At 52.7% G+C, this 23,056-nt stretch overlaps 1 protein-coding gene across 1 annotated transcript in view; it reads right to left on the reverse strand.

Moving 5' to 3' along the window:
* Nucleotides 1-1,942: 1,942 nt before the first annotated feature.
* RBPMS2 (RNA binding protein, mRNA processing factor 2) overlaps nt 1,943-23,056 on the reverse strand; it is a 40,257-nt gene continuing 19,143 nt past the window's right edge. The window contains exons 2-8 of the mRNA XM_050796038.1: nt 15,418-15,495; nt 14,204-14,242; nt 13,290-13,352; nt 12,863-13,013; nt 12,284-12,432; nt 3,230-3,299; nt 1,943-3,058 (exon numbers count right to left, since the gene is read on the reverse strand). Coding sequence (XP_050651995.1) covers nt 3,237-3,299; nt 12,284-12,432; nt 12,863-13,013; nt 13,290-13,352; nt 14,204-14,242; nt 15,418-15,495 — 543 coding nt within the window. The 3' untranslated portion in view covers nt 1,943-3,058; nt 3,230-3,236. The remainder of the gene's footprint in view (nt 3,059-3,229; nt 3,300-12,283; nt 12,433-12,862; nt 13,014-13,289; nt 13,353-14,203; nt 14,243-15,417; nt 15,496-23,056) is intronic.

The following is a 23,056-nucleotide window of genomic DNA, read 5'->3' on the forward strand; positions in this document are numbered from 1 at the left end:
CGGGAGGCTGAGGGAGGAGCATGGCTTGAACCCGGGAAGCAGACGTTGCAGTGAGCCGAGATCGCGCCACTGCACTCCAGCCTGGGCGACAGTGAGACTCCATCATCCATGGGTGGGAGAGGCGGGGGGAAGAAACCTGGTGGTTCCCAGATGCCCAACTGCCTTTCAGATGGGAAGGAACACTTTCAACTGCGAACAGGACTCAACACCTCTGGGGGAAACGAGCTGCTTTCTGGAAAGAGCAGGACAGGGAATCAGGACACAGATGCTTCTGACCTCAGCCAGGAAGCCCTGATCTACTGACGGCTCCTCAACCCAAGTTCAGTCTAAACGTGACTGTCCACTAAGTCCTTTCTGCAGAGGCCCTACGCTGAGAAAAGCCCCCAGTCCGGCTGAGAGCGCCCTCTGGAATGGCTGCAGGGCTCCTCCTTCCCCGGCTCCTCCTCCTCTCAGACCCAGGCCTGGGCCCTGCTGGCTAAAGCGTGAAGGAGGCCCCCCAGGGAAGCCGCAGGCACAGGGGCCTGTAAATTATAGAGCAGCTTTCTTAGCCCCTCTCAGAAAGGCTCAGGCACCTTCACTAAATAATTCACCACCTCAGAAGACCCACTGGTTCTTGACACAGATGAAGTAGGTCAGCCCTGGGTGGCCCTGGGTGGGGGCCGCAGGGCTCAGAGCAGCTTCCCCACTGGCACAGGCAGGGGCTGAAGGCTGGGCGGCCTTGCCAGCTGGTCCGATACTGCAGCGAGGCAAGCGTGGCAGACGAGTAACCCCAGACTCCTCCAGGCATGAACACAGCCACCCTCTGAGGTCCAGGTAACACCCACAGCCACCCAGGGTTACCTGCAGGGCCTGGTCCTGGCCAGGCTCCTCCTCCTCCTCCCTCACAGCACCTGGATCGCCAGCAGTGACATCTCAGACCCAAGCCAACCCATGGTGCAGGACTGCGATTCAAGATAGGGGAGTAAGGCAGGGAGCGGTCACCCGACCAGCAAGTGAGGAAGTGACCACAGCCAGCCACAGCCACTTTAGTTTTGCTCAGAGCAAGGCTGGAGCAACACCTATTGGGAGGGGGGTTCCAGGGCCCCTGCTGTCCTCCCTGTCCAGGCACGGCTTTGGGTCTGAGGTGGGGTGGGGTGCAGGGCAGCTCTTCCAGGAGTGCATGAAAAAACAAACAGTTAAACCCTGAGTTCAGCACACCAGCCCTCCAGTAAGAGCTGGAAAGCATTTCAAGCCACCTCTTCACAGACAAGGAACCGAAGACCCTAAGTCACAAAAGGGAAGCCTGAGGGCCATGGCAGGCATTCCTGACACCTGGCCCAGGCCAGCCTGGGCTCTTAGCACTGCACAGTTTCCCTGAGCCTCACACCCATTTGCTCCTGCTCCAGGAATCAGAGTTGCAGCCCATAGACTACAGGGTGGATAAGGTTAACCCCTTCTGGGCAAGATTCCAGGTCCTAGCCTTCCCGCCAACACAGCCTCACAAGAGGCAAGCCAAGGACAGATACCACCTGGCAGAGCCCAACAGCCCAAACCTCAGTCCTCTTCTACTAGAGCAAGGCTCGAAAAGACCACAGGCCGTAAATGGTTAAGCCAAGTAGATCACTGCGCCCCAGAAAAGGAAGGTCCCACCTGGGAGCCTGCTCTGGGTGCAGGGAGTCTCTCCCTACCCTGACAGCCTGGAAACTGAGGAAGTGAAGCCACAGCTGCCAGGCCCTGAGGCAAGTCACTTTCCCTAGGACTTTGTTTCTCCAGCTTACAAACAGGGAGGCCAAAGAGGCTAAGCGAGCTCCAAGGTCCTCCCCCGCCACCTTTACAGTCACAAGCCAGCTGCCAGCAGGCCAGGCCCACTTCACTTCCTTCCCCCGACTCCACGTCTCTCTGGCTCTGCCTTCCCAATGGCAGTCTGCGTCCACGGAAGGGGGAAGCAAAGGCCAGAGAGCAGTCATTTTGATTTTGTTTTATTTTGCATTTCATATATTATCCAGTTTCACATTCTCACAGGATCAGCAATGACAACAGCCGCCTCATCTCCCAAGTCTGAAATGGCCAGACGGTCACAGCTGCGGCTGACGGTAAAGCACTGATATGCTCAAAACAAAAAACATTGCACAGTGTTTCCTTCATTTCATTTTCTTAAACAAATGTCTGACGCAAAGGCGTACTGCTGAAGAATGGAAACCCTTTTCTTCTTCATGCCTCAAACTAAACATTAAACTTATCTGACAGGGCGAACGAGGTCGCTTTAATAATTAATGGTACACACATGAAAAATCCTTTATGATGCATAAATATTTTGTTACACAGGGTACAAAAATACTTCTCACGTTTTGGTTGTTTCGAGGTTTAGAAAGAATGAGGAGCAGTGGCAGGCCGGGTGCGCTGTGGAGAGGTGAACAGAACATGGCAGAGAGGGCTTTCTTACAACTGTTGGCCCATCCGAGAAGACAGGAGCGGAGGAGCCCAGTGTGAAATGAAAAAGCAAACCCCATCTATCTGTTGGGTGGAGGTGGGAGCCGAGCCTGGAAGCATGTGGGGCCACAGGGCTTGGGCCTCCCTGAAGCAGGGTGGGTGTAGGGGTGGGGTGAGGAGAGAGGGGCCAGGCAGGATGAACCACTGGGAGCCAGGACCTGTCGCTATGGTGACAGTGTGAGAACAAACTGTACACTCACATATACACAAGTGGAAGTGTCTTAATTCATGCCAGAAAACATGCAAAATTAAATGCCTCGCTTCCTCAAGGGGGAGCTACAGAAGCAAGTTTGGGCGGGAGGTCAGGCCTGGCCAGGTCCCAGTGAGGTCTCCGAGCTGGATCTGGGTGCCCCAGCGAGAAGGTCCCCAAATCCTCCTGGGAGGCATTGGAGAAAGGCTTGAGGGTGCAGAACAAGATGAGGAAAAGGAGGGAGGGGAACAGGAAGCAGTCCACTGAGTCAGGCTTAGGATTCACAGTCTCTGGAAGGCAGCAGCAGCTCTGCACAGGCCGCCCAGGGGCAATGGGAACTCAGGGTGCCTGTCCCGGCACCACCACAGATTCCCAGAACCACCTCCCTGGTGACCAGACCTGGAGGGAGGGAGAGAGGCGGCCGTGAGCAGAGGCGTGGGACTAGAGCTAAAGCCAGGCCTGCTCTGGGCTCGGCTAAGCTCTTGAGACCCGGGCAGAGGGAGGAACCACGGCCCTGCAGGGAGCCGGAGTCTAGGACACTTGTCCTGGGCCTCTGGGGCCAACACTTACTGAAGAACTAACAGAACTGACGGTACTTCCATCCTTGCTGGGTGGTGTCAGAGGAAGGGTACCAGCGCACCTGCAAGAGAAGCCAGTGTCAGGAGCCAGCTGTGCATCCCTTCCCTCAACAGGAAGCCCGGTAACCATTGCTGTCGGTATCTCTGTTGGAGTCCTGGTTCTGTCACTGACTGGCTGGCAGACATCGGGCCAGTTACTCACCTTTAAGCATCAGTTTCTCTATCCGGGGAGTGCATTGCCTGATGTGCCTCCTCTGCAGGACACAGGTTCCAGCGAAAGAAGGTCACGCAGGCGTCTCATACCCCAATAAGCCCAATCCAAATGGGCCACTATACTGGCAGGAGCCCTGGCAGCTGAGGGCAGTGGTGTCAGCAACCCGCCCTTCCCCTTTACTGACAAAGCACGGAATTACTAATTCCACGGAGGAGGAGGAAGAGAATGAGCCTCGTACATTTTTGTTTAACTTCTTTGGGTCTCAGTGTCCTCATCTAGCTATAGGACAGAAATGATGAAGACACGGGTGGTTGTGAGGATCAGGTAAGACAGGATGCAAAGATACAGTAAGGCCAGGTGCAGTGGCACACACTTGTAATCCCAACACTTTGGGAAGCTGAGGTGGGAGGATCACATGGGCTCAGGAGTTCAAGACCAGCCTGGGCAACGTAGTGAGACACTGTCACTATTAAAACAAGGCCAGGCACGGTGGCTCATGCCTGTAATCCCAGCACTTTGGGAGGCCAAGGCAGGCAGACCACCTGAGGTCAGGAGTTCGAGACCAGCCTGACCAATATGGAGAAACCCAGTCTCTACTAAAAATACAAAATCAGGCCAGGCGCAGTGGTTCACGCCTGTAATCCCAGCACTTCGGGAGGCTGAGGTGGGCGGATCATGAGGTCAGGAGATCAAGACCACCCTGGATAACACAGTGAAACCCCGTCTCTACTAAAAATACAAAAAAATTAGCCAGGCGTGGTGGTGGGCGCCTGAAGTCCCAGCTATTTGGAAGGCTGAGGTAGGAGAATGGCATGAACCCGGGACATGGAGGTTGTAGCAAGCTGAGATTGCACCACTGCACTCCAGCCTGGGCGACAGAGTAAGGCTCCGTCTCGAAAAACAACAACAGGCCGGGCACGTGGCTCAAGCCTGTAATCCCAGCACTTTGGGAGGCCGAGACGGGCGGATCACGAGGTCAGGAGATCGAGACCATCCTGGCTAACACAATGAAACCCCGTCTCCACTAAAAATACAAAAAAATTAGCCGGGCGTGGTGGCGGCGCCTGTAGTCCCAGATACTCGGGAGGCTGAGGCAGGAGAATGGCGGGAACCCGGGAGGCGGAGCTTGCAGTGAGCCGAGATCGCACCACTGCACTCCAGCCTGGGCGACAGAGCAAGACTCCGCCTCAAAAAAAAAAAAAAAAGAAAAAAAAAGAAAAACAACAACAACAACAAAAAATACAAAATTAGCCGGGCATGGTGGTGCATGCCTGTAATCCCAGCTACTCGGGAGGCTGAGGCAGGACAATCGCTTGAATCTGGGAGGCAGAGGTTGCGGCGAGCCGAGATCACACCATTGCACTCCCGCCTGGGCAATAAGGGCAAAACTCCGCCTCAAAAAAAAAAAAAAAAAAACCCAACGTCCGTGTGGACCCCAAGGGGTAAGGACTCTCTAACATCTGTCCATCTGTCCTGATTCTTCTGAGAAGCCATGGATGAGACCCGCTGAGGCTCCCCTATTTTGACCTTTGCCCCTGCTGTGCCATGCCCTCCATCACAAGCCTCTAAGTCTAGAGGTCTATAATGTCAGGCGGGTGGCAGCTATCTGAGCTCATCCTCACCAGTGCCTGGAAGCTGCCTAAACCCCGGCACTTGCCAGAAGGCCCCACAGAGCAAGTAGCTCCAAAGCTGGGTTCCCAGAGACTGGTCAAGAAAATGACACGTTCCCTCCTCCCCGTGGGCCAGTCATCTGGAAGGCAAGTATGCTGACTGCCAAGACCGCAGGGAAGGCCGCCTGCCCCAGTTATGCACGGTGAAGCATGTCTGTCCCAGCCTGACCCAGGACAGGGAGAAGGAGGTGGGGGTGGGGGGACAGGACAACACAGGACCTTCAGTTGGGGTTGGGGGATGAGCATCCAGGGAGGGGAGCTGGAGTCCCCTCAGGAAGGGAAGGGGCAGCACATGAGCGTGTGGTAGGAAAGGAGTAGAAGCTGGGTCTGCAGACAGCTCCCTTAAGGTTGGAGCAGGCAGACCCAGTTACCCACTTGGCTGCTGGGAACTCCTGCTTCCTGGGTAAGCCATGCCAGGCCATCTGGGGGCTGATGGAAGCTTCCTAAGAACCTGTCCTATCCCCGCCAAATTCTAGGTGCCGTTTTGTACACCGCAGAATTCCAGCCACCACATCCTCCCAGGAGCTCGGCAGGAAGTTAAGACGCCTGGCTGGACACTAGCACTTATTCCACAAGAGAAGGACACATGAGGAAACCAGCAATGCTGCTACCAGAGAAGCCGGCGGCTGGCACCAGCTCAGGGAGCCTCTTAGTGGGCCCTGACCACCGCCCTTCATGTAGCCTCCAGCTGGCACAGCCCTACAGCAAGGAAGTCTCTGATGGGCTGGGTGTCCCACAGGGCCGGACAAGGGGAGAACATGGATGACAGAGTGGAAAGAGCTCAGGAGGCCTGCAACCCACCTGCTTTCACCACTGGGAAGCAGAGGCCTCTGAATGACTGCTTAAGGCCGCCCTCAGCAAATCTGCTGGATCCTGCCCTACACTCTCGCTACAAGATGCTCGGACTCCTACTTCCCAAGCAGCGACTTTCCCTCCAGCTTGAGGGACTCCTTGGGGAAAAAGTAGAGGAAAGCTCCCATATTTGGGCCTGGGACAGCTGTGCCACTGAAGCAGACAGAATGCATTTAGAAGGGCTGCTTTTCCACTTCCTTTTCCACAGACCAGTGGCCTGGGTCCTCTAGAAGCCACACAGTCCCTTCCTAGAGCTCTTCTTTCTGCTCCAGCTCCGAACAGGAGACCTGCGGGGGACCATGCCAGCAAGACAGGGCGCCCACAGTGTCCTTTCAGGGCCTCCAGTTGTGCCCAGGGGGAGAGGCGGCTCCTGAGAGTCCACCCCACAGGCTCCGAGAGGGCTGCTTCAAAACAAAGAGTGGAGGATGCAAACTCAGCCCTCTCTCAGATCCTAGGACTGACCAGTTGAGAAGATGCACCAGAAAGCAAGAAACGGGATGAACCTACATAAGAATAAATATAAGGCCAGGCGCGACGGCTCATGCCTGTAATCCCAGCACTCTAGGAGGCAGAGGTGGGCGGATCTCTTGAGCCTTGAGACCAGCATGGCCAATATGACGAAACCCCGTCTCTGCAAAAAATACAGGAATTAGCTGGGCTTAGTAGCACACACCTGTAATCCCAGCAATTCAGGAGGCTGAGGCAGGAGGATCATGCTTGAGCCCAGGAGGCAGAGGTTGCAAAGAGCGAAGATCATGCCACTGCACTCTAGCCTGGGCAATGGAGTGAGACCCTGTCTCAAAAAAATAAAAATAACTAAAAAAAGAAAAAGAAAAAAAAGATATAAACAACCAAAACTATGGAAGCCTCACTCATCCGAAATTAAAACAATATTTAACCCAGATTGGTAAGTCTACACTTTGACCTTGTCATAGTTCTAGGAATTTATCATAAAGAAAACAAAACAATGGCCGGGCACGGTGGCTCATGCCTGTAATCCCAGCACTTTGGGAGGCCGAGGCGGGCAGATCACCTGAGATTGGGAGTTCAAGACCAGCCTGATCAACATGGAGAAACTCCGTCCCTACTAAAACTACAAAATTAGCCGGGTGTGGTGGCACATGCCTGTAATCCCAGCTACTAGGGAGGCGGAGGCAGGAGAATTGCTTGAACCTGGGAGGCAAAGGTTGCGTGAGTCGAGATAGTGCCATTGCACTCTAACCTGGGCAACAAGAGTGAAACTCCGTCTCAAAAAAAAGAAAAAAAAGGCCGGGCGCGGTGGCTCAAGCCTGTAATCCCAGCACTTTGGGAGGCCGAGACGGGTGGATCACGAGGTCAGGAGATCGAGACCATCCTGGCTAACACGGTGAAACCCCGTCTCTACTAAAAAATATAAAAAACTAGCCGGGCGAGGTGGCGGGCGCCTGTAGTTCCAGCTACTCGGGAGGCTGAGGCAGGAGAATGGCATAAACCCCGGAGGCGGAGCTTGCAGTGAGCTGAGATCCGGCCACTGCACTCCAGCCTGGGCGGCAGAAGACCCGTCTCAGAAAAAAAAAAAAAAAGAAAAAAAAAAAAGAAAAAAAAGGCGGGCGCGCTCAAGCCTGTAATCCCAGCACTTTGGGAGGCCGAGACGGGCTCACGAGGTCAGGAGATCGAGCCATCCTGGCTAACACGGTGAACCCCCAAAAATACAAAAAACTAGCCGGGCACGGTGGGCGGTAGTCCCAGCTACTCGGGAGGCTGAGGCAGGAGAATGGCGTGAACCCGGGAGGCGGAGCTTGCAGTGAGCTGAAATTGCACTCCAAAGCGAGACTCCATCTCAAAAAAAAAAAAGAAAAAGAAAAAGAAAAAAAAGAAAACAAAACAGAAGAGGTGCCCAGAGAAGTACGCACAAGGATATCCATTGTTGTATAGCTATCAGTAAGCAAAACTGTACAAACAAACCAACTTACCATCTACAGGGAGGTGCACACATTCGTACAATGGTATACTAGCCAGGCATCCAAAATGCAGAGCTACACTTACTAATATTTTTTTTAAGTCCTAATATTTAAGTTGTTTTTTTTTTTTGAAACAGAGTCTTGCTCTGTCACCTAGGCTGGAGTGCAGTGGCACTATCTTGGCTCACTGCAACCGCTGCCTCCTGGGTTCAAGCGATTCTTCTGCCTCAGCCTCCCGAGTAGCTAGGATTACAGGTGCCCACCACCACGCCCAGCTAATATTTGTATTTTTGTAGAGACAGGGTTTCACCTTGTTGGCCAGGCTGGTCTTGACCTCCTGACCTCAGGTGATCTGCCCACCTCAGCCTCCCAAAGTACTGGGATTCCAGGTGTGAGCCACTGTGCCTGGCGCTAATATTTAAGTTTTTAAAAGATTAAATATGTATTATAGTTTTTCTAAGATTCATACCTATAGATTTACTTACACACCTGCTCCAAACTACCTACCAAATTGAAGAATTAAAAGTACAGGTTTTCTGGGGATTGGATGATAAGCCAAAGGGAAGAGAACAAAACTGCCTTTTTTTTCCATAAATGCAGATATGCTAATACAATAATAGCTATTGCTCATGAAGCACTTCCACTGTGACCGATGCTGTTCTAGGTAGGTATCATATACTAAGTTCATTTAATCCTCATAAAAACCCTATGAAGTAGATACTATTATCATCTCCATTATACAGATAAGAAAATAAGGCGAGGGAGTCTATGTAACCTTAAGGTCACTGGTAAATGGATGAACCAGTTTAAGGGGGAGAAAAAGCCATGGAAGACCCACATATCCTCAGTTTGGAATGGAAAATAAAATCCAGTCTGGGAGGACCCTGGGATGCAATAAGACACTGAGAACCCCTGCTTTTTTAGGCCACCATCTTTCTATGCTGAAACCCCACTGGGCCTGCCATCCACAGTTGCTTTTGTGCCTCACCCTCTTAAAGGGGAAGATTCCATCAAGAGGGTTAGAAGGCCAGGCAAGGTGGCCTCCTGCCAAGACAGAGCAGGACCAAACAACCTCCAGGACCCCTCCTGCAGGTCTGGTCTCCGCAGCCACGTAGCTGTGGGCTCAGGCTGGGCTAATGGCAAAGGGCATGCAGCTGGGGTAGATAACAGAGGTACTTGTTCTCATCCCCTTGTCTTTTAGCTGCTGCCTTCTCCTGAAGTCACCTCCTTGCCCCCAGGCACAGAAAAACTCAGTCCTATTGGTCCTTTGGGTTCAGAACAATCCACTCAAGATCAACAGTGCCCATACTTCCTTTATTTAGTTATTTATTTTTATTTATTCATTTTTTTTGAGATGGAGTCTCACTCTGTCGCCCAGGCTGGAGTGCAGTGGCACCATCTCAGCTCACTGCAAGCTCCACCTCCCAGGTTCACGCCATTCTCCTGCCTCAGCCTCCTGAGTAGCTGGGACTATAGGCGCCCGCCACCACGCCCGGCTAATTTTTTTTTTTTTTTTTTTTTTTTTTTTTTTTTTTTGAGATGGAGTCTCGCTCTGTCGCCCAGGCTGGAGTGCAGTGGCCGAATCTCTGCTCACTGCAAGCTCCGCCTCCCGGGTTCACGCCATTCTCTGGCCTCAGCCTCCCGAGTAGCTGGGACTATAGGCGCCCACCACCTCGCCCGGCTAGTTTTTTTGCATTTTTTAGTAGAGACGGGGTTTCACCGTGTTAGCCAGGATGGTCTCGATCTCCTGACCTCGTGATCCACCCGTCTCGGCCTCCCAAAGTGCTGGGATTACAGGCTTGAGCCACCGCGCCCGGCCCCGGCTAATTTTTTGTATTTTTAGTAGAGACGGGGTTTCACCGTGTTAGCCAGGATGGTCTCGATCTCCTGACCTCGTGATCCGCCCTCCTCGGCCTCCCAAAGTGCTGGGATTACAGGCACGAGCCACCGCGCCCAGCCCATATTTCCTTTATTTAGACACTATTATCCCCCATCTCTGGGGCAGCACTGTCAGGGGGCAAGCAGTGGGGCTGTTGGAAGGAAAATAATAAAATGTTCTTAGTCGGCAAACAGTAAAACAACCCGTTTTACTACTGAGGAAATGGCTGCCCAGAGAGTCTGAGTAGCAAGGACAGAACTAATGACTCCCTGGTCTAATCTCTTCCCATTAGCCCGCCTCCCCAAAAATGCCACTGTCCTTTGGGGTGGGTGGCCTGTATCCCAGTCCCTGTCCAAGGAAGGCCAGAAGGCAGGAACTCAGGCACAAAGAGGCCTCCAGCCTCCAAGAGGACCCAAGGGGACCCAGACAATAATGATATTAAATAACAATGATGACCATCTGCACTTGCACAGCACTCCCTCCATGCCATCATGTGACTCCACGCCATCATGTGAACAACACATCTATCAAGTAGGCATTATCATCACCATTTTACAGAAACAGAGACGGTGGGTAACGTGCCCTACGTCCCACAGCTGTTGAGAACCAGGATTTAGGCCAGAGTTGGACAGCTGCAGAGTGTGGACAGGGGTGGGAGAAAACTGGGAGGGAAGCCAACAGGAGGAAGGAAGCCCTATGGTATGGAGCTCAGGGCGAGAGAGCAGTGCCACCCCCAGTTGGCTGGGAAGAGGTGCCCTCTCTGATTCATTTGACAAACTCATTGTCCCTGGCTCCCAACCTCTGTCACAGCCTAGCAACTCAGAGGATGGGGCAGAACCTCTCCACCTGATCTGGTCTATCCCTCTCATTTTACGGATGGGGACACAGAGGCCCAGAGGTGAGGATCACGTAGCTAACTGGTGCCAAAGCTGGGATCAGAGGTGAGGAGCCCAGTGAGGTGGGAGCCTGTGATTCCTTTCAGTGACTCCCAGGGCCTTATAGTTAAACATCCTCTTGACCTGAAGCATCAAGTCACTGCCTAGGTCAGGGTAGACAGGATAGGCTTCCCTGCTGCCCGCTCTCTTCCAGCCACAGAACCCAGTTTGCAGTAAATACCCAACAATTCCCTCCAGGGGAAGGTCTTTACCACCTTCCTTATTCTCTGATCAATTTTTGAGCTATTTGTGGTGCTCAGCTGGGGAAGAGTGCCAAGGTTAACCACAATTCTCCCCTCAGTACAACTGAACGTTGTGGAGCCAGGGAGCACTCCCCTGCTGGGGAAAACAGTTTGCTAGGGTAGCGGCCCCTTTCTGCTTTGGAACTAGACAAACCCAGGTGTCACTAAGCCCCTGGAAGAGCCTGAAAATGGACGTGCACACAGCTCTCGGGCAGAGCACCCGACTCTTCCCGCCTCAGCTCTGGCTCCTGTGAACCCTCCTTTCTGGCTTCTCCTGCTTTCCTTCCTCATCCCCTCCTGCTCCCCAGCCAGGTCCCAGCAACCTGGATTCTCTCCTTCGCAGCAACACAGCACACCCTGGCCAGGCAGCTCTTCCTGGGGATCAGCGCTCATCAGCTGGCTGGTCAGAGGTTGAGATGGGCTCAAAAGTGCCCCCCAGCCCCTTCCTGTGGCTGCCTGGCCACATCCTGTCATTGCCACTGTGAGGCACCCCCCTGCTCCCCGACACACACAGTGGGAAGAGACCTCCCCTGCAGTGTGCTCCAGTGACCTGCACTTGTGGCCGAATCAGACGAGAGGAAGTGCCTGCATGGCCAGGGGAGAGAGCCTGACCCCCTGCCTGCCCATTGGGCACCCAGCCCAGCACCCCACACAGAGCCTTCCTAGCCCTGCTCTAATAGCCCCGACTCTCCCCAGAAGCATTCTCTCCCTGTTTCCTGCCCAGCACAGGTTCACAGTGAACAGTGGCCAGACTTCATGGAAGCGAGAGCCAACACTCAGTGAGCTCTCAGGGTGCTCCAGGTTACATCCTAGCACTCACTAGTCACTTCGTCTTGACATCTAACTTTCATTAACAACCCTAAGGCAGATTATCCAAGCATTCCCATTTTTCACATGACTAAAAACAAAAAACAAAAAAGATTTGAGGCACAGCAATCTGTAAGAGCTTGATGAGACAGGAAAGGGCAGAGGCAGATGGTCTGGCTCCAGAGATCATACCCAGGTTAGGACTGGAGTCATAGTCCCATCACCATGGGAGAACACAGTCGGTGGCTGGGCAGGAGTGCTCAGGGCTGGGGAACCGCAGCTGGGCTGCCTGGCATCCTCCACGGGAACTCGTGGGTTATCTTGTCCCTCCCCATCAGATCCTAAACCCAAGGGCAGGGACAAATAGGTCTGGGCTTTCAAACCATCAAGGAAGACAAGAGTTCTGCTGCAGCTCTGGGACAGCAGCGGCCAAGTGGCCAGGCATATGCAAAGTCTGGCCAGCTAAGAGCCCTCGTTCTTCGCCCTCCCCAACCTGAAGGGGCTTACCTGAGCGTGGAGGGCGGCAGCAGCGGCAGTGGCAGCTGGATAGGTGAACGCAGCGTGGGAGATGGCTGGGGCCAGCTCTGTGGTGTACAAAGGGTAGGGGGCCCAGGCCTCTGGGGATGCAGGGATCAGAGCAGCCCCCATCAGGTCATCTACAACAGGAGACAACGGCCTCCACCATCAGAACACTCGCTCCCCTTCCAAACAGAGAAGGCGACCCAGCACTATGGTTGAGCCATATGCCCCACACTGAGGCCAGACCACCCCCAACCACCAAGGACCCCGAGACCAGGCAAGGAAGCCACATTAAATTGGCCTGTCATGGTGTGCATCCTCTTGCTTTCAGGCAGGCCTCAGCCCGTCTTAAATGAAAAATCAAAGAAGGTTTCAGGGAAGCTGGAAGCCCTGGCAGCTCAGAAGCTCTAGGAAGGCTGCAGGGGAGGGAGGAAAACCAGGTGTTTCAAAAATGGTTGGCCATGGACACAAAAAGCCTCCTGGAAAAGGGGCTTCCCTCTGCAAGAGTCTGTAAGTCTGCCCCGAATACAACCCCATGAGGGCCTGTCAGCTCAGAGTGCCACTCACAGGGGTCTCGTGCGACGAAGTGTGCTCCTAGGGTGGGGTGCACGTTGCTGGGATTTGGGGTTGCCATTAGCTTGCTCTTGGCCATCTTGGTGTTGGCTTTGGCAAACTCTAGCCTCAGGGTCTGTGGATTCTCGGGATCAAAACGAATACCCTACATGGATAGAGAAAAGAAGAGAAAGGCTTACTCTGGAGGACCCAGAGTGTTAATGGCAGACAGTAGAGAAGAGCCCCGTAAACAAGCTCACCTGGAAGACTTGCCCACACAGTGGCTGAGGCAGAGGAAAGGCAGCTCAGGCCTTGAGTAATGGCCTTTGGCACAGTTTCGCCAAGGACTCTGCCCAGGGATGGCTGGGAAATAAGATACATCTGCACACCCACTGCCTAAGAGGGCTGTGGGTCAGAGAAGACCCATTCTCCACCTACTCACGTTCAGCGCATTCTTGGCCGCTTCTGCTCCTGCCCGGCTGTCAAAGATCACAAAACCAACAGGCTAGTAGGAAGAAAAGAGAACACCCTTATATCTCTCCCAGCATTCCACCTCTCCCTCCAAAATAACAACAAAAAAGAGTATCACCTATGTGGAAACAGTATTTGCCCTGCTGATGAGAATACAAAAGGAAAAAAAGCCCCCCAAAACTCCAGCCCACGTCCTCCCTATGTTCAGCGGAACAGCAGCTTAACGTGCACCAAAAGTCAAGTCTCCCTCCCCAGGAATACCCTGTGGGAAATGATGCCAACGGAGCTTAATTCCACTGAATTAAACATTGCCCTTTTAGTAAAAGTATTGTTTTTAATGCATGCAGATAACTAAAAGTCAGTCCCAGTGTTTTCCCCAGCAAGAAAGGAGACATCAATGTATCAAGGGCATGGGAAGACTCCGGTTCTATCAAGGAGCAATAGGTTGAAAACTGCTCCAACTTCATTTTCCCAAGAATCAGTCTAGACCCCAAACAACCCCCGAAGGCTAGCAGGCCCTGGCCTCCTTGTATCAAAGGCTAGAGCTCAATCACGCCATTGCACTCCAGCCTGGGCAACAAGAGCAAAACTCCGTCTCAAAACAAAAAAAAAAAACCAGAGCTCAGCTAACTGCTCTACTATCCTCAGCCAGCCGGGTTCCCAGATTCCTAAGAAACAGACGGGGAGGACCAGGAGCTGGCTGGGCTCAGATGGCCAGTAAAGGGACAGTGGGACCTACAGAGGCTGCTCTGTGAGAAACGGGACAACATGGAGCAAGTCTCTACCGCCAGATGCCTCTAGATTAGGGAAAGGTTAACAGGCCCCTGTTCGAAGCTCAGCAATCAGTCTGGGCTGGGAGGAAGAAAACCCTAGGAGAGAAATTACCTGTCTCGCGGTGAGCTTGATCAGGGACCCTTCATACCCCTGCAGAGAGAGGTGGCTGTTACCGCGGAAGGTCAGAAGCGTGTGTTGTGCTAACCCAGCGCTGCCACCTCATCAGCCCCCACTTTCCCCAGGGCTCCCTTGAATCATTCTCACACCCTTCTCCCTGTCAACATCAACCCACCCTGACCTCCACCACTACCAAGTGTCCACCGCCCTGCATTCTGAATCACACGATCTGGCACATGGGGTGGGCATAAGGCGGCAGCACTCATCACTTCAGGCAGAAATTCCCATTTGCTCCATTAACTAGTAACCCGAGAGCACAGACCTTACCTTTTAAGTTTTCTCATCTGCAAACTGAAAAGGCTACATTGAATCTCAAAGATTCTTTATATAACCACATATATTTAAAGATTCTTACTGTTAGCTGGGCACCATGGCTCACGCCTGTAATCCCAGCACTTTGGGAGGCCGAGGCGGGCAGATCACAAGGTCAAGAGATCCAAACCATCATGGCCAACATGGTGAAACCTCATCTCTACTAAACATACAAAAACTAGCTAGGCATGGTGGAGGGTGCCTGTAGTCCCAGCTACTCGGGAGGCAGAGGCAGGAGAATCGCTTGAACCCGGGAGGCGGAGGTTGCAGTGAGCCAAGATCACGCCACTGCACTCCAGCTTGGGCGACGGAGCGAGACTCTGTCTCAAAACAAAACAAAACAAAAAAGGCCAAGCCCCGTGGCTCACGTCTGTAATCCCAGCAATTTGGGAGGCTGAGGCGGGTGGATCAAGAGGTCAGGAGTTCAAGACCAGCCTGACCAACATGGTGAAACCCCATCTCTACTAAAAACACAAATATTAGCCGGGCATAATGGTGCGTGCCTGTAATCCCAGCTCGGGAGGCTGAGGCAGGAGAACTGCTTGAACCCAGGAGGCAGAGGTTGCAGTGAGCTGAGATCACGCCACTGCACCCTAGCCTGGGCAACACAGCAAGACTCTGTCTCAAGGGAAAAAAAAAATTTTTACTGTCTCCATTTAACTGGCGAGCAAACAGGCTCAGAAGGCAGCATGTGAATTCGCAGAACCAGGACAGAGGGCTGGACCTGCCCCCACAGCTTCTGCCACACCTTCCCACATCACCCTGCTGCCTAGCCCGACCCTGTTGCTTCTCCAGGGTCCCAGGCTCCACCTGGGGGTGGCCAGGTCCTGACTCACCTTGAACGGCCGGAAGAGCAAGTAGAGTTCTCTGGGTTTAATGTCCACAGGGAGGCCGCTGACAAACAGTGTCCGGACCTGGGGACAGAGACCAGTGATCAGGGCCAGGCTGCCCAAGACGGACAGGGATGACAACAGCTCTTCCTTCAGGCCGGCCACTGGAATTCTTCTAGAGTTTAGAGGAATTCAGCCTTTCCTGGGCCTCTTTGGACACCCAAGGCAAATTAACATTATTTCACAGCACTGAATTTCCCAAAGCCCTTTTCTTTCTCTGGGTACATCCCAGAGGCATCATGCAGAGTCTGCCAGATGCCTCTGCACACAGACTGAGTCTGCTGGTGAACAGAGGCAAAAAGAAAGCCCTGTTCGATAAAGGTACAAATCCAGCCCAGCATGCCCTTTTTTCTTTTTTGAGACGGAATCTTACTCTGTCGCCCAGGCTAAACGGCAGTGGCATGATCGCAGCTCACTACAACCTCCACCTCCTGGGTTCAAGAGATTCTCCTGCCTCAGCCTCCTGAGTAGCTGGGATTACAGGGGTACACCACCACACCATGCTAATCAGTATGCCTTTTCAAACCAAAGCCTCCTCTAAGAATCTGAAGACCCAGCACTTTGGGAGGCCGAGACGGGCGGATCACGAGGTCAGGAGATCGAGACCATCCTGGCTAACACAGTGAAACCCCATCTCTACTAAAAAATGCAAAAAATTAGCCGGGCGTGGCGGCGGGCGCCTGTAGTCCCAGCTACTCGGGAGGCTGAGGCAGGAGAATGGCGTGAACCTGGGAGGCGGAGCTTGCAGTGAACCGAGATCGCGCCACTGCACTCCAGCCTGGGCGACAGAGCGAGACTCCGTCTCAAAAAAAAAAAAAAAAAAAAAAAAAAAACCTGAAGAAAGCTGCAGTGCCTGACCCCCAAAAAATGTACATGTAAAAATGTATCTTTTTTTTAATCCATTGCACCACTGGCCCCTCAGACAAAAAAGTATCTATTTTCTAGATGATACCCATGGCCTTCTGGTAGAGAGGCTCCAGTCTAGTTGAGGGGAGGAGCGAAGATGTAAAGGAAACAGAGTCCCATGCCCACTATGCCCCGCAGTGATTTCGGCAGAGGTCCTGGCACTTTCTCATCCATCTCCTGCTCCTACACAAGATGTGGGGCCTTCAATGTCAAGAAACACCTTATACTCCTGTCTCTCTCCCTGCTCTTAGCATGGTGATGGTACTAAATGTTGACTGAGGCCGGGCGCGGTGGCTCAAGCCTGTAATCCCAGCACTTTGGGAGGCCGAGACGGGTGGATCATGAGGTCAGGAGATCGAGACCATCCTGGCTAACACAGTGAAACCCCGTCTCTACTAAAAAATACAAAAAAAAAAAACTAGCCGGGTAAGGTGGCGGGCGCCTGTAGTCCCAGCTACTCGGGAGGCTGAGGCAGGAGAATGGCGTGGACCCGGGAGGCGGAGCTTGCAGTGAGCTGAGATCCGGCCACTGCACTCCAGCCTGGGAGACAGAGCGAGACTCCGTCTCAAAAAAAAAATAAATAAATAAATGTTGACTGAACAGGGTAATGGGTAAAGAGTCAAAACCATTACGCTGAGTTTTGAAGAACACGCCAAGATCTTGCCAGCTTCAGGTGAAGCACTTGATGCTGTGAGGTTTTTTTTGTTTTTTGTTTTTTTGAGATGGCGTTTCACTCTGTCACCCGGACTGGAGTGCAGTTGTGCCATCTCAGCTCACTGCAACCTCTGCCTCCTGGGTTCAAGCAATTCTCCTGCCTCAGCCTCCCATGTAGCTGGGATTACACGCATGCACCACCATGCCCAGCTAATTCTTTGTATTTTTAGTAGAGACAGGGTTTCACCATGTTGGCCACGCTGGTCTCGAACTCCTGACCTCAAGTGATCCACCCAGCTCGACCTCCCAAAGTGCTGAGATGACAGGAGTGAGCCACCACGCCCAGCAGATGCTGTGAGTTTTGAGCACTGCCCCCAACATAGTTACAAGCCAGGTCTAAACACCAGGTGTCCATCCTGTGGCTGTAGCCACTGCTGCTATTTAAATGCTGCTGGCACTGGATGCTAAACTAGCAAGCCCTGATCAGCCAAAAATTGTGATGGGGGAGGGGAGATTTTCCATAGCTTAGATCCATTAAAAACATTTTTTGAAACTGTGGCTTCCTGAATAATGAAAAATGTGAACAAGCAGAGCATCCCTACACGCTTGACTTCTGCTCTGGGCCACATCTCCTCCTGCGAAGCCAAGCACAGGTCTTCTGAACTGGCCACTGCAGATTTTAGAAGTTCACATGTCTCACCCCATCATGCAGCCATTCTTGAAAGCATTTAGTTGCCCTACAGTGGGTCACATCTCCTTCTTGAGAGGTACCAAAGAACTTGCTCCGTGCTCTAGTGATGGCCCGCTGACCCCAGACAGCAGCCTTTCTGAGACGATGGCTTCTATCAGTGGCTTGTATCAGGGAGCTGGAGCAGTGTTAGGCCAAACTGCACCCAATGCACCCAGAGAACTCAACAGAGCCAAGAATGTCAAAGGAAACCAGCCAGGATAGCTGCCGGTTACTGGTGTCACCACTCCCACCCACACACGAATGACTCTCAGCCATGGTGAAGAGAAACTTCTTCCCTCATGTGAGCTTTTGCCAAGCCCATCCAGCAGAATCTCAGGCCGCTTGGGATGCTTCTTATCCCGTGGGACACGTCTTTCCCTCAGCAGAGGGACCACTATACCAGCCTCTGTGCCTGGGCTTGGGGTGATGGCACCTCACACCTCACAGCCCTGGCAGCTCATGTCCCACGGAGACACCACTATTATCCTGCCTTGTTGTTGGCAGTATTTGGAGGTCCGGACAGCCGAGGCTCCAGGATGGGCCAAACCGAGCTCCCAATCCGAGCCCAGCAGGCCTCTCTGCCTTTGATGTAAGGGCCTCGAGTTGTGCGTGTGAATCCTCAAGCGGAAGTGACTTGCCCAAGGTCATATGGCTTATTCTTTAAAGGCAGCAGACCTGGAACTCAAAACCCAGGCCTCGGCCAGGTGCAGTGGCTCATGCCTGTAATCCTAGCACTTTGGGAGCCTGGGGCGGCCGGATCACTTGAGGTCAAGAGTTTGAGACCAGCCTGGCTGACATGGTAAAACCCCATCTCTACTAAAAATGCAAAAAATTAGCCACGTGTGGTGGCCCATCCCTGCAGTCCCAGCTACTTGGGAGGCTGAGGCAAGAGAATCACTAGAACCCAGGAGGCAGAGTTTGCAGTGAGCCAAGATCGTGCCACTGCACTCCAGCCTGGGAAACAGAGTGAGATTCCATCTCAAAAAAAAAAAAAAAAAAGGCCGGGCATGGTGGCTTACACCTGTAATCCCAGCACTTTGGGAGGCCGAGGTGGGCGGATCACCAGAGGTTGGGAGTTCAAGACCAGTCTGACCAACTTGGAGAAACCCGTGTCTACTAAAAAATACAAAAATAGCCGGATGTGGTGGCACATGCCTATAATCCCAGCTACAAGGGAGGCTGAGGTAGGAGAACTCCTTGAACCCAGAAGGCGAAGGTTACAGTGGGCCGAGATCATACGACTGCTCTCCAGCCTGGGCAACAAGAGCAAAACTCCATCTCAAAAAAAAAAAAAACCAAAACCCAAGTCTTCCTACTACACGCCCAGCCTGGCAGAGGTGATGGGTGCAGGGAAAGGATGACAGGACCTGAGCACCAAGCCCTCTGGATGGCTCAGGGTCGGCCCGCAACACCTCACCCCCAGAGGATGGGCCAAGAGTGCAGCCGCCAGTGCCCTGATGGAGGGACCTAGATCAGCACCCTTCTCTCCTCCCCTTCCTCCCCAGGAAAGCAGGACATGATTTGGGTCAAAGACCCAGACCAGAGCAGACCCACAGAAACCTCTGCTTCAGCTCTCCCCAGGGGTCACACATTTCACCCGGGCTAATTTTAAACCCTCCCTCAAATGCCTCCCTTCTGGCCAGACCTCCCCAGAGGCCTCTTAAATAGCAAGTTCTCAGCACAGAGTTTCCTGCTTGAGGTGGGGTGGGGTGAGTGTAGGGGCTGTTTCCCGGCTCAAGACTCGTTTCCAGGATTCCGTCTGGGCCCGATGACCCTTTTCCTCAGGGTTCCATCTTTCAGGTTCTATAAAGTCCAAAAGGCTACCCCACAGCTCCCATACTGTCCCTGGTCACCTCTCAGGTGATCAAGGCAGTCACGGATGAGCTGGTGGGCCCCTGTCTGCCTGAGCACAGATGCTCTGTGGGGAGCAGTCTGGGAGGCTAAGTCACAGCAAGTGTGACCCCCAAACACCTGCCTTGGTTCCTACTCGATTCCAGCCACCCCAGCAGATGACATCTCAAAGCCCACCCCCTTGTACAGACAGGGAAACTGAGACCCAGAAAGACTCAGTAATTTGTCAATGGCACACAGCTAAGTTCACGGAGGAGCAGGGCTCCTGAGACCAGGCACCCTGACTCTGCTGTTTGTGAGGGCACGGGGAGCGGCACAGGGCAGCCTCATCAGCCTCATGGGTGGGTAAGTGCTGCCATCCGTCCACTCAGTATGACACTTGTTTAGGATGACAGCCACACCAGAGTGAGGAGGGCAGGAAAAGGGGAAACTGGCAAACCAGGAGCAGGGAAAGCGTGGGCTCTGCAGGCTGACCAGCCACACGTGGGGAGGACAAGAGGTTCCAAAGCCGCCCAACAACTGCTTCCATCAAGCCTGCCCAGCCCGTCCACTCCAGGGCCCTGACAAGCATCCACAAAGCTGCCTGCACTGCCCCCTCGGCTCACCCCTTCCTCACTCCTTAACTAAAGGTATCCAGCCTTCAGGTCTTTCTGGCGTCCTCAGCTCCCCTTTCCTTCCTCTGAAGTCCCACAGTGGCCATTAGGACCCCTCGCCTTATAGTTCCCAGCAGTCTGAGGTATCCCTCACCTTGACTACAGAAAGCTAGGGCAGGAACCAAGCCTCAAAACATTTCTATCTCCCAATGTCCCTAGAGTCAGGTCTAAGCACTGGAGACCTCCCCCATCTCTACACACCTCAGTTCCTGCAGAGAAGAAACTCACAGCCAGAGACCCGACGTGATCCAGCATAGCAGAACGATACCATAAATGGCAGAGAGGGCCTGGCACGGTGGCTCACGCCTGTAATCCCAGCACTTTGGGAGGCCGAGGAGGGCAGATCACTTGTGGTCAGGAGCTTGAGACCAGCCTGGCCAACATGATGAAACCCCATCTCTACTAAAAATATGAAGTTAGCTGGGTGTGGTGGCGCACACCTGTAGTCCCAGCTACTTGGGAGGCTGAGGCACGAGAATCCCTTGAACCCGGGAGGTGGAGGTTGCAGTGAGCCAAGATCACGCCATTGTACTCCAGCCTGGGCAGCAGAGCAAGACCCTGTCTCAAAAGAAAAAAAAAATGGCAAAGAGAACAGACCTCAGTTACACTGGAGTTTGCTTCCTAGCTTCATGCTTGGCCTGAGGAAGCCACTTCATCTTTCCGAATCTCAGTTTCTTATTTTTATTTATTTATTTATTTTATTTATTTATTTTTTTTTGAGATGGAGTCTCACTCTGTCGCCCAGGCTGGAGTGCAGTGGTACAAACTCTGCTCACTGCAACCTCCGCCCTCTGGGTTCAAGTGATTCTCCTGCCTCAGCCTCCCAAGTAACTGGGATTACAGGTGCCTGTCACCATGCCTAGCTATTTCTTTTTTTTTTTTTTTAGTAGAGACAGGGTTTCACCATGTTGACCAGGCTGGTCTCCTCACCTCAAGGAGTTCCTTAAGGTCAGGCTGGTCTCACCTCACCTCAAGGAGTTCCTTGAGGTCAGGAACTCCTGACCTTGGCCTCCCAAAGTACTGGGATTATTTATAGGTGTGAGCCACCATGTCTGGCCTTTTTTTTTTTTTTTTTTTGGAAATGGAGTCTCAGTCTGTCCCCCAGGCTAGAGTACAGTGGTGCTATCATAGCTCATTGCAGCATCAAACTTCTAGGCTCAAGAGATCTTCCTGCCTCCGCCTCCAGAGTATCTGGGACTATAGGTGTGCACCATAATGCCTGGCTAGCTTTTCCATTTTTGTAGAGATGAGGTCTCACTATGTTGCCTGGGCTGGTTTTGAACTCCTGGGCTTAGGGAATCCCTCTGCTCCGGCCTCACCAAAAGTGTTGGGATTACAGGTATGAGCCACCATGCCTGGCCTCAGTTTCTTTATCTTCACAACACAAACACCATCTACCTCCAAGACTGAGAGCTCACCTTACTCTCTCCATTACTTGTCAGAGCAATAAAATGCTGGCTTCATTTAGGGCTCCTGCATTTACCTGCACAAGGACCTCCCTCATCAAGTGCCATGAGTCACTTATTAAGGTTGTCTACTGAAGCTGGATTGGGTCCAGGTCAGACTGAAGCTGGGAATGTGGGTGAGATGTCCTAAGGTGGTCACTAGAGTCTTTAGTTTTTCTCTTCCCCAGGGGAGGTAATGTCCGAAATACAAGACACATCACGGAGATCAGCTAGTTCAACCCCTTCGTTTTATAGATGGGGAAACTGAAGCCAAGAACAAGGTGACAAGGCAAGCTGACGGCACAGCCAGGATCCTTCAGCAATGGCAGGAACAGAGACATGCAGTTACTTCTCCAAGGTCCAGCCAACTAGTCTTGTGTCTCAGGCCAGTACTGGGGACCACCGTGGTACCTATGTCAGGGTAACAGGGCCTGACATTCAGGAAAACAGGCTGGATGCTCCAACCTGGGCAATATAGTAAGGCCCTATCCCCCCAAAAAAATCAGCCAGGCGTGCTGGAAGGCACCTGAAGTCTGAGCAACTCGGGAGGCTCAGGAGTGGGGGCATCCCTTGAGCCCAGGAATTCGCAGCTGCAGTGAGTCATGATCGCAACACTTGCATTCCAGCCTAGGCAACAGAGCAAGACTCTACCTCTAAAAAATAAAAATAGGCCGGGCGCGGTGGCTCAAGCCTGTAATCCCAGCACTTTGGGAGGCCGAGACAGGTGGATCACGAGGTCAGGAGATCGAGACCATCCTGGCTAACACAGTGAAACCCCGTCTCTACTAAAAAAAAAAAAAAAATACAAAAAAACTAGCCGGGCGAGGTGGCAGGCGCCTGTACTCCCAGCTACTCGGGAGGCTGAGGCAGGAGAATGGCCTGAACCCAGGAGGCGGAGCTTGCAGTGAGCTGAGATCCGGCCACTGCACTCCAGCAAGGGGGACAGAGTGAGACTCCGTCTCAAAAAAAAAATAAATAAAAATAAATAAATAAATAAAAATAAAAATAAAAACTAAAATAAAAGGTTAGATGCAGCCAAGAATTCAGGCACCAACAGCTAGTTGATGACAAGAAGGAAAGCTCAACCAAAGAACTCATGTCCTGCCTATTGGGTTTAACTCATAGTAAACTCACGGGTTTATTACAAGAATTCAACACATACACAAAATGTTTTAAAGCATTTGAAGAGTGCATGGGGTGGTTCTCACAATCTCAGGCTGCTGGAAGGCACCAAACACATTCATATGGGCCCTTCTCCTTCCATACTCTCATCCCTTCTGCAGAAGCATCCAGCAACTCAAAATGTGAAGAGCAACCATGGCCCTTCCAAAAAATCACCCTTATGG

This window comes from Macaca thibetana, chromosome 7, assembly GCF_024542745.1.
Source record: "Macaca thibetana thibetana isolate TM-01 chromosome 7, ASM2454274v1, whole genome shotgun sequence".
Classification (NCBI taxonomy): domain Eukaryota; kingdom Metazoa; phylum Chordata; class Mammalia; order Primates; family Cercopithecidae; genus Macaca; species Macaca thibetana.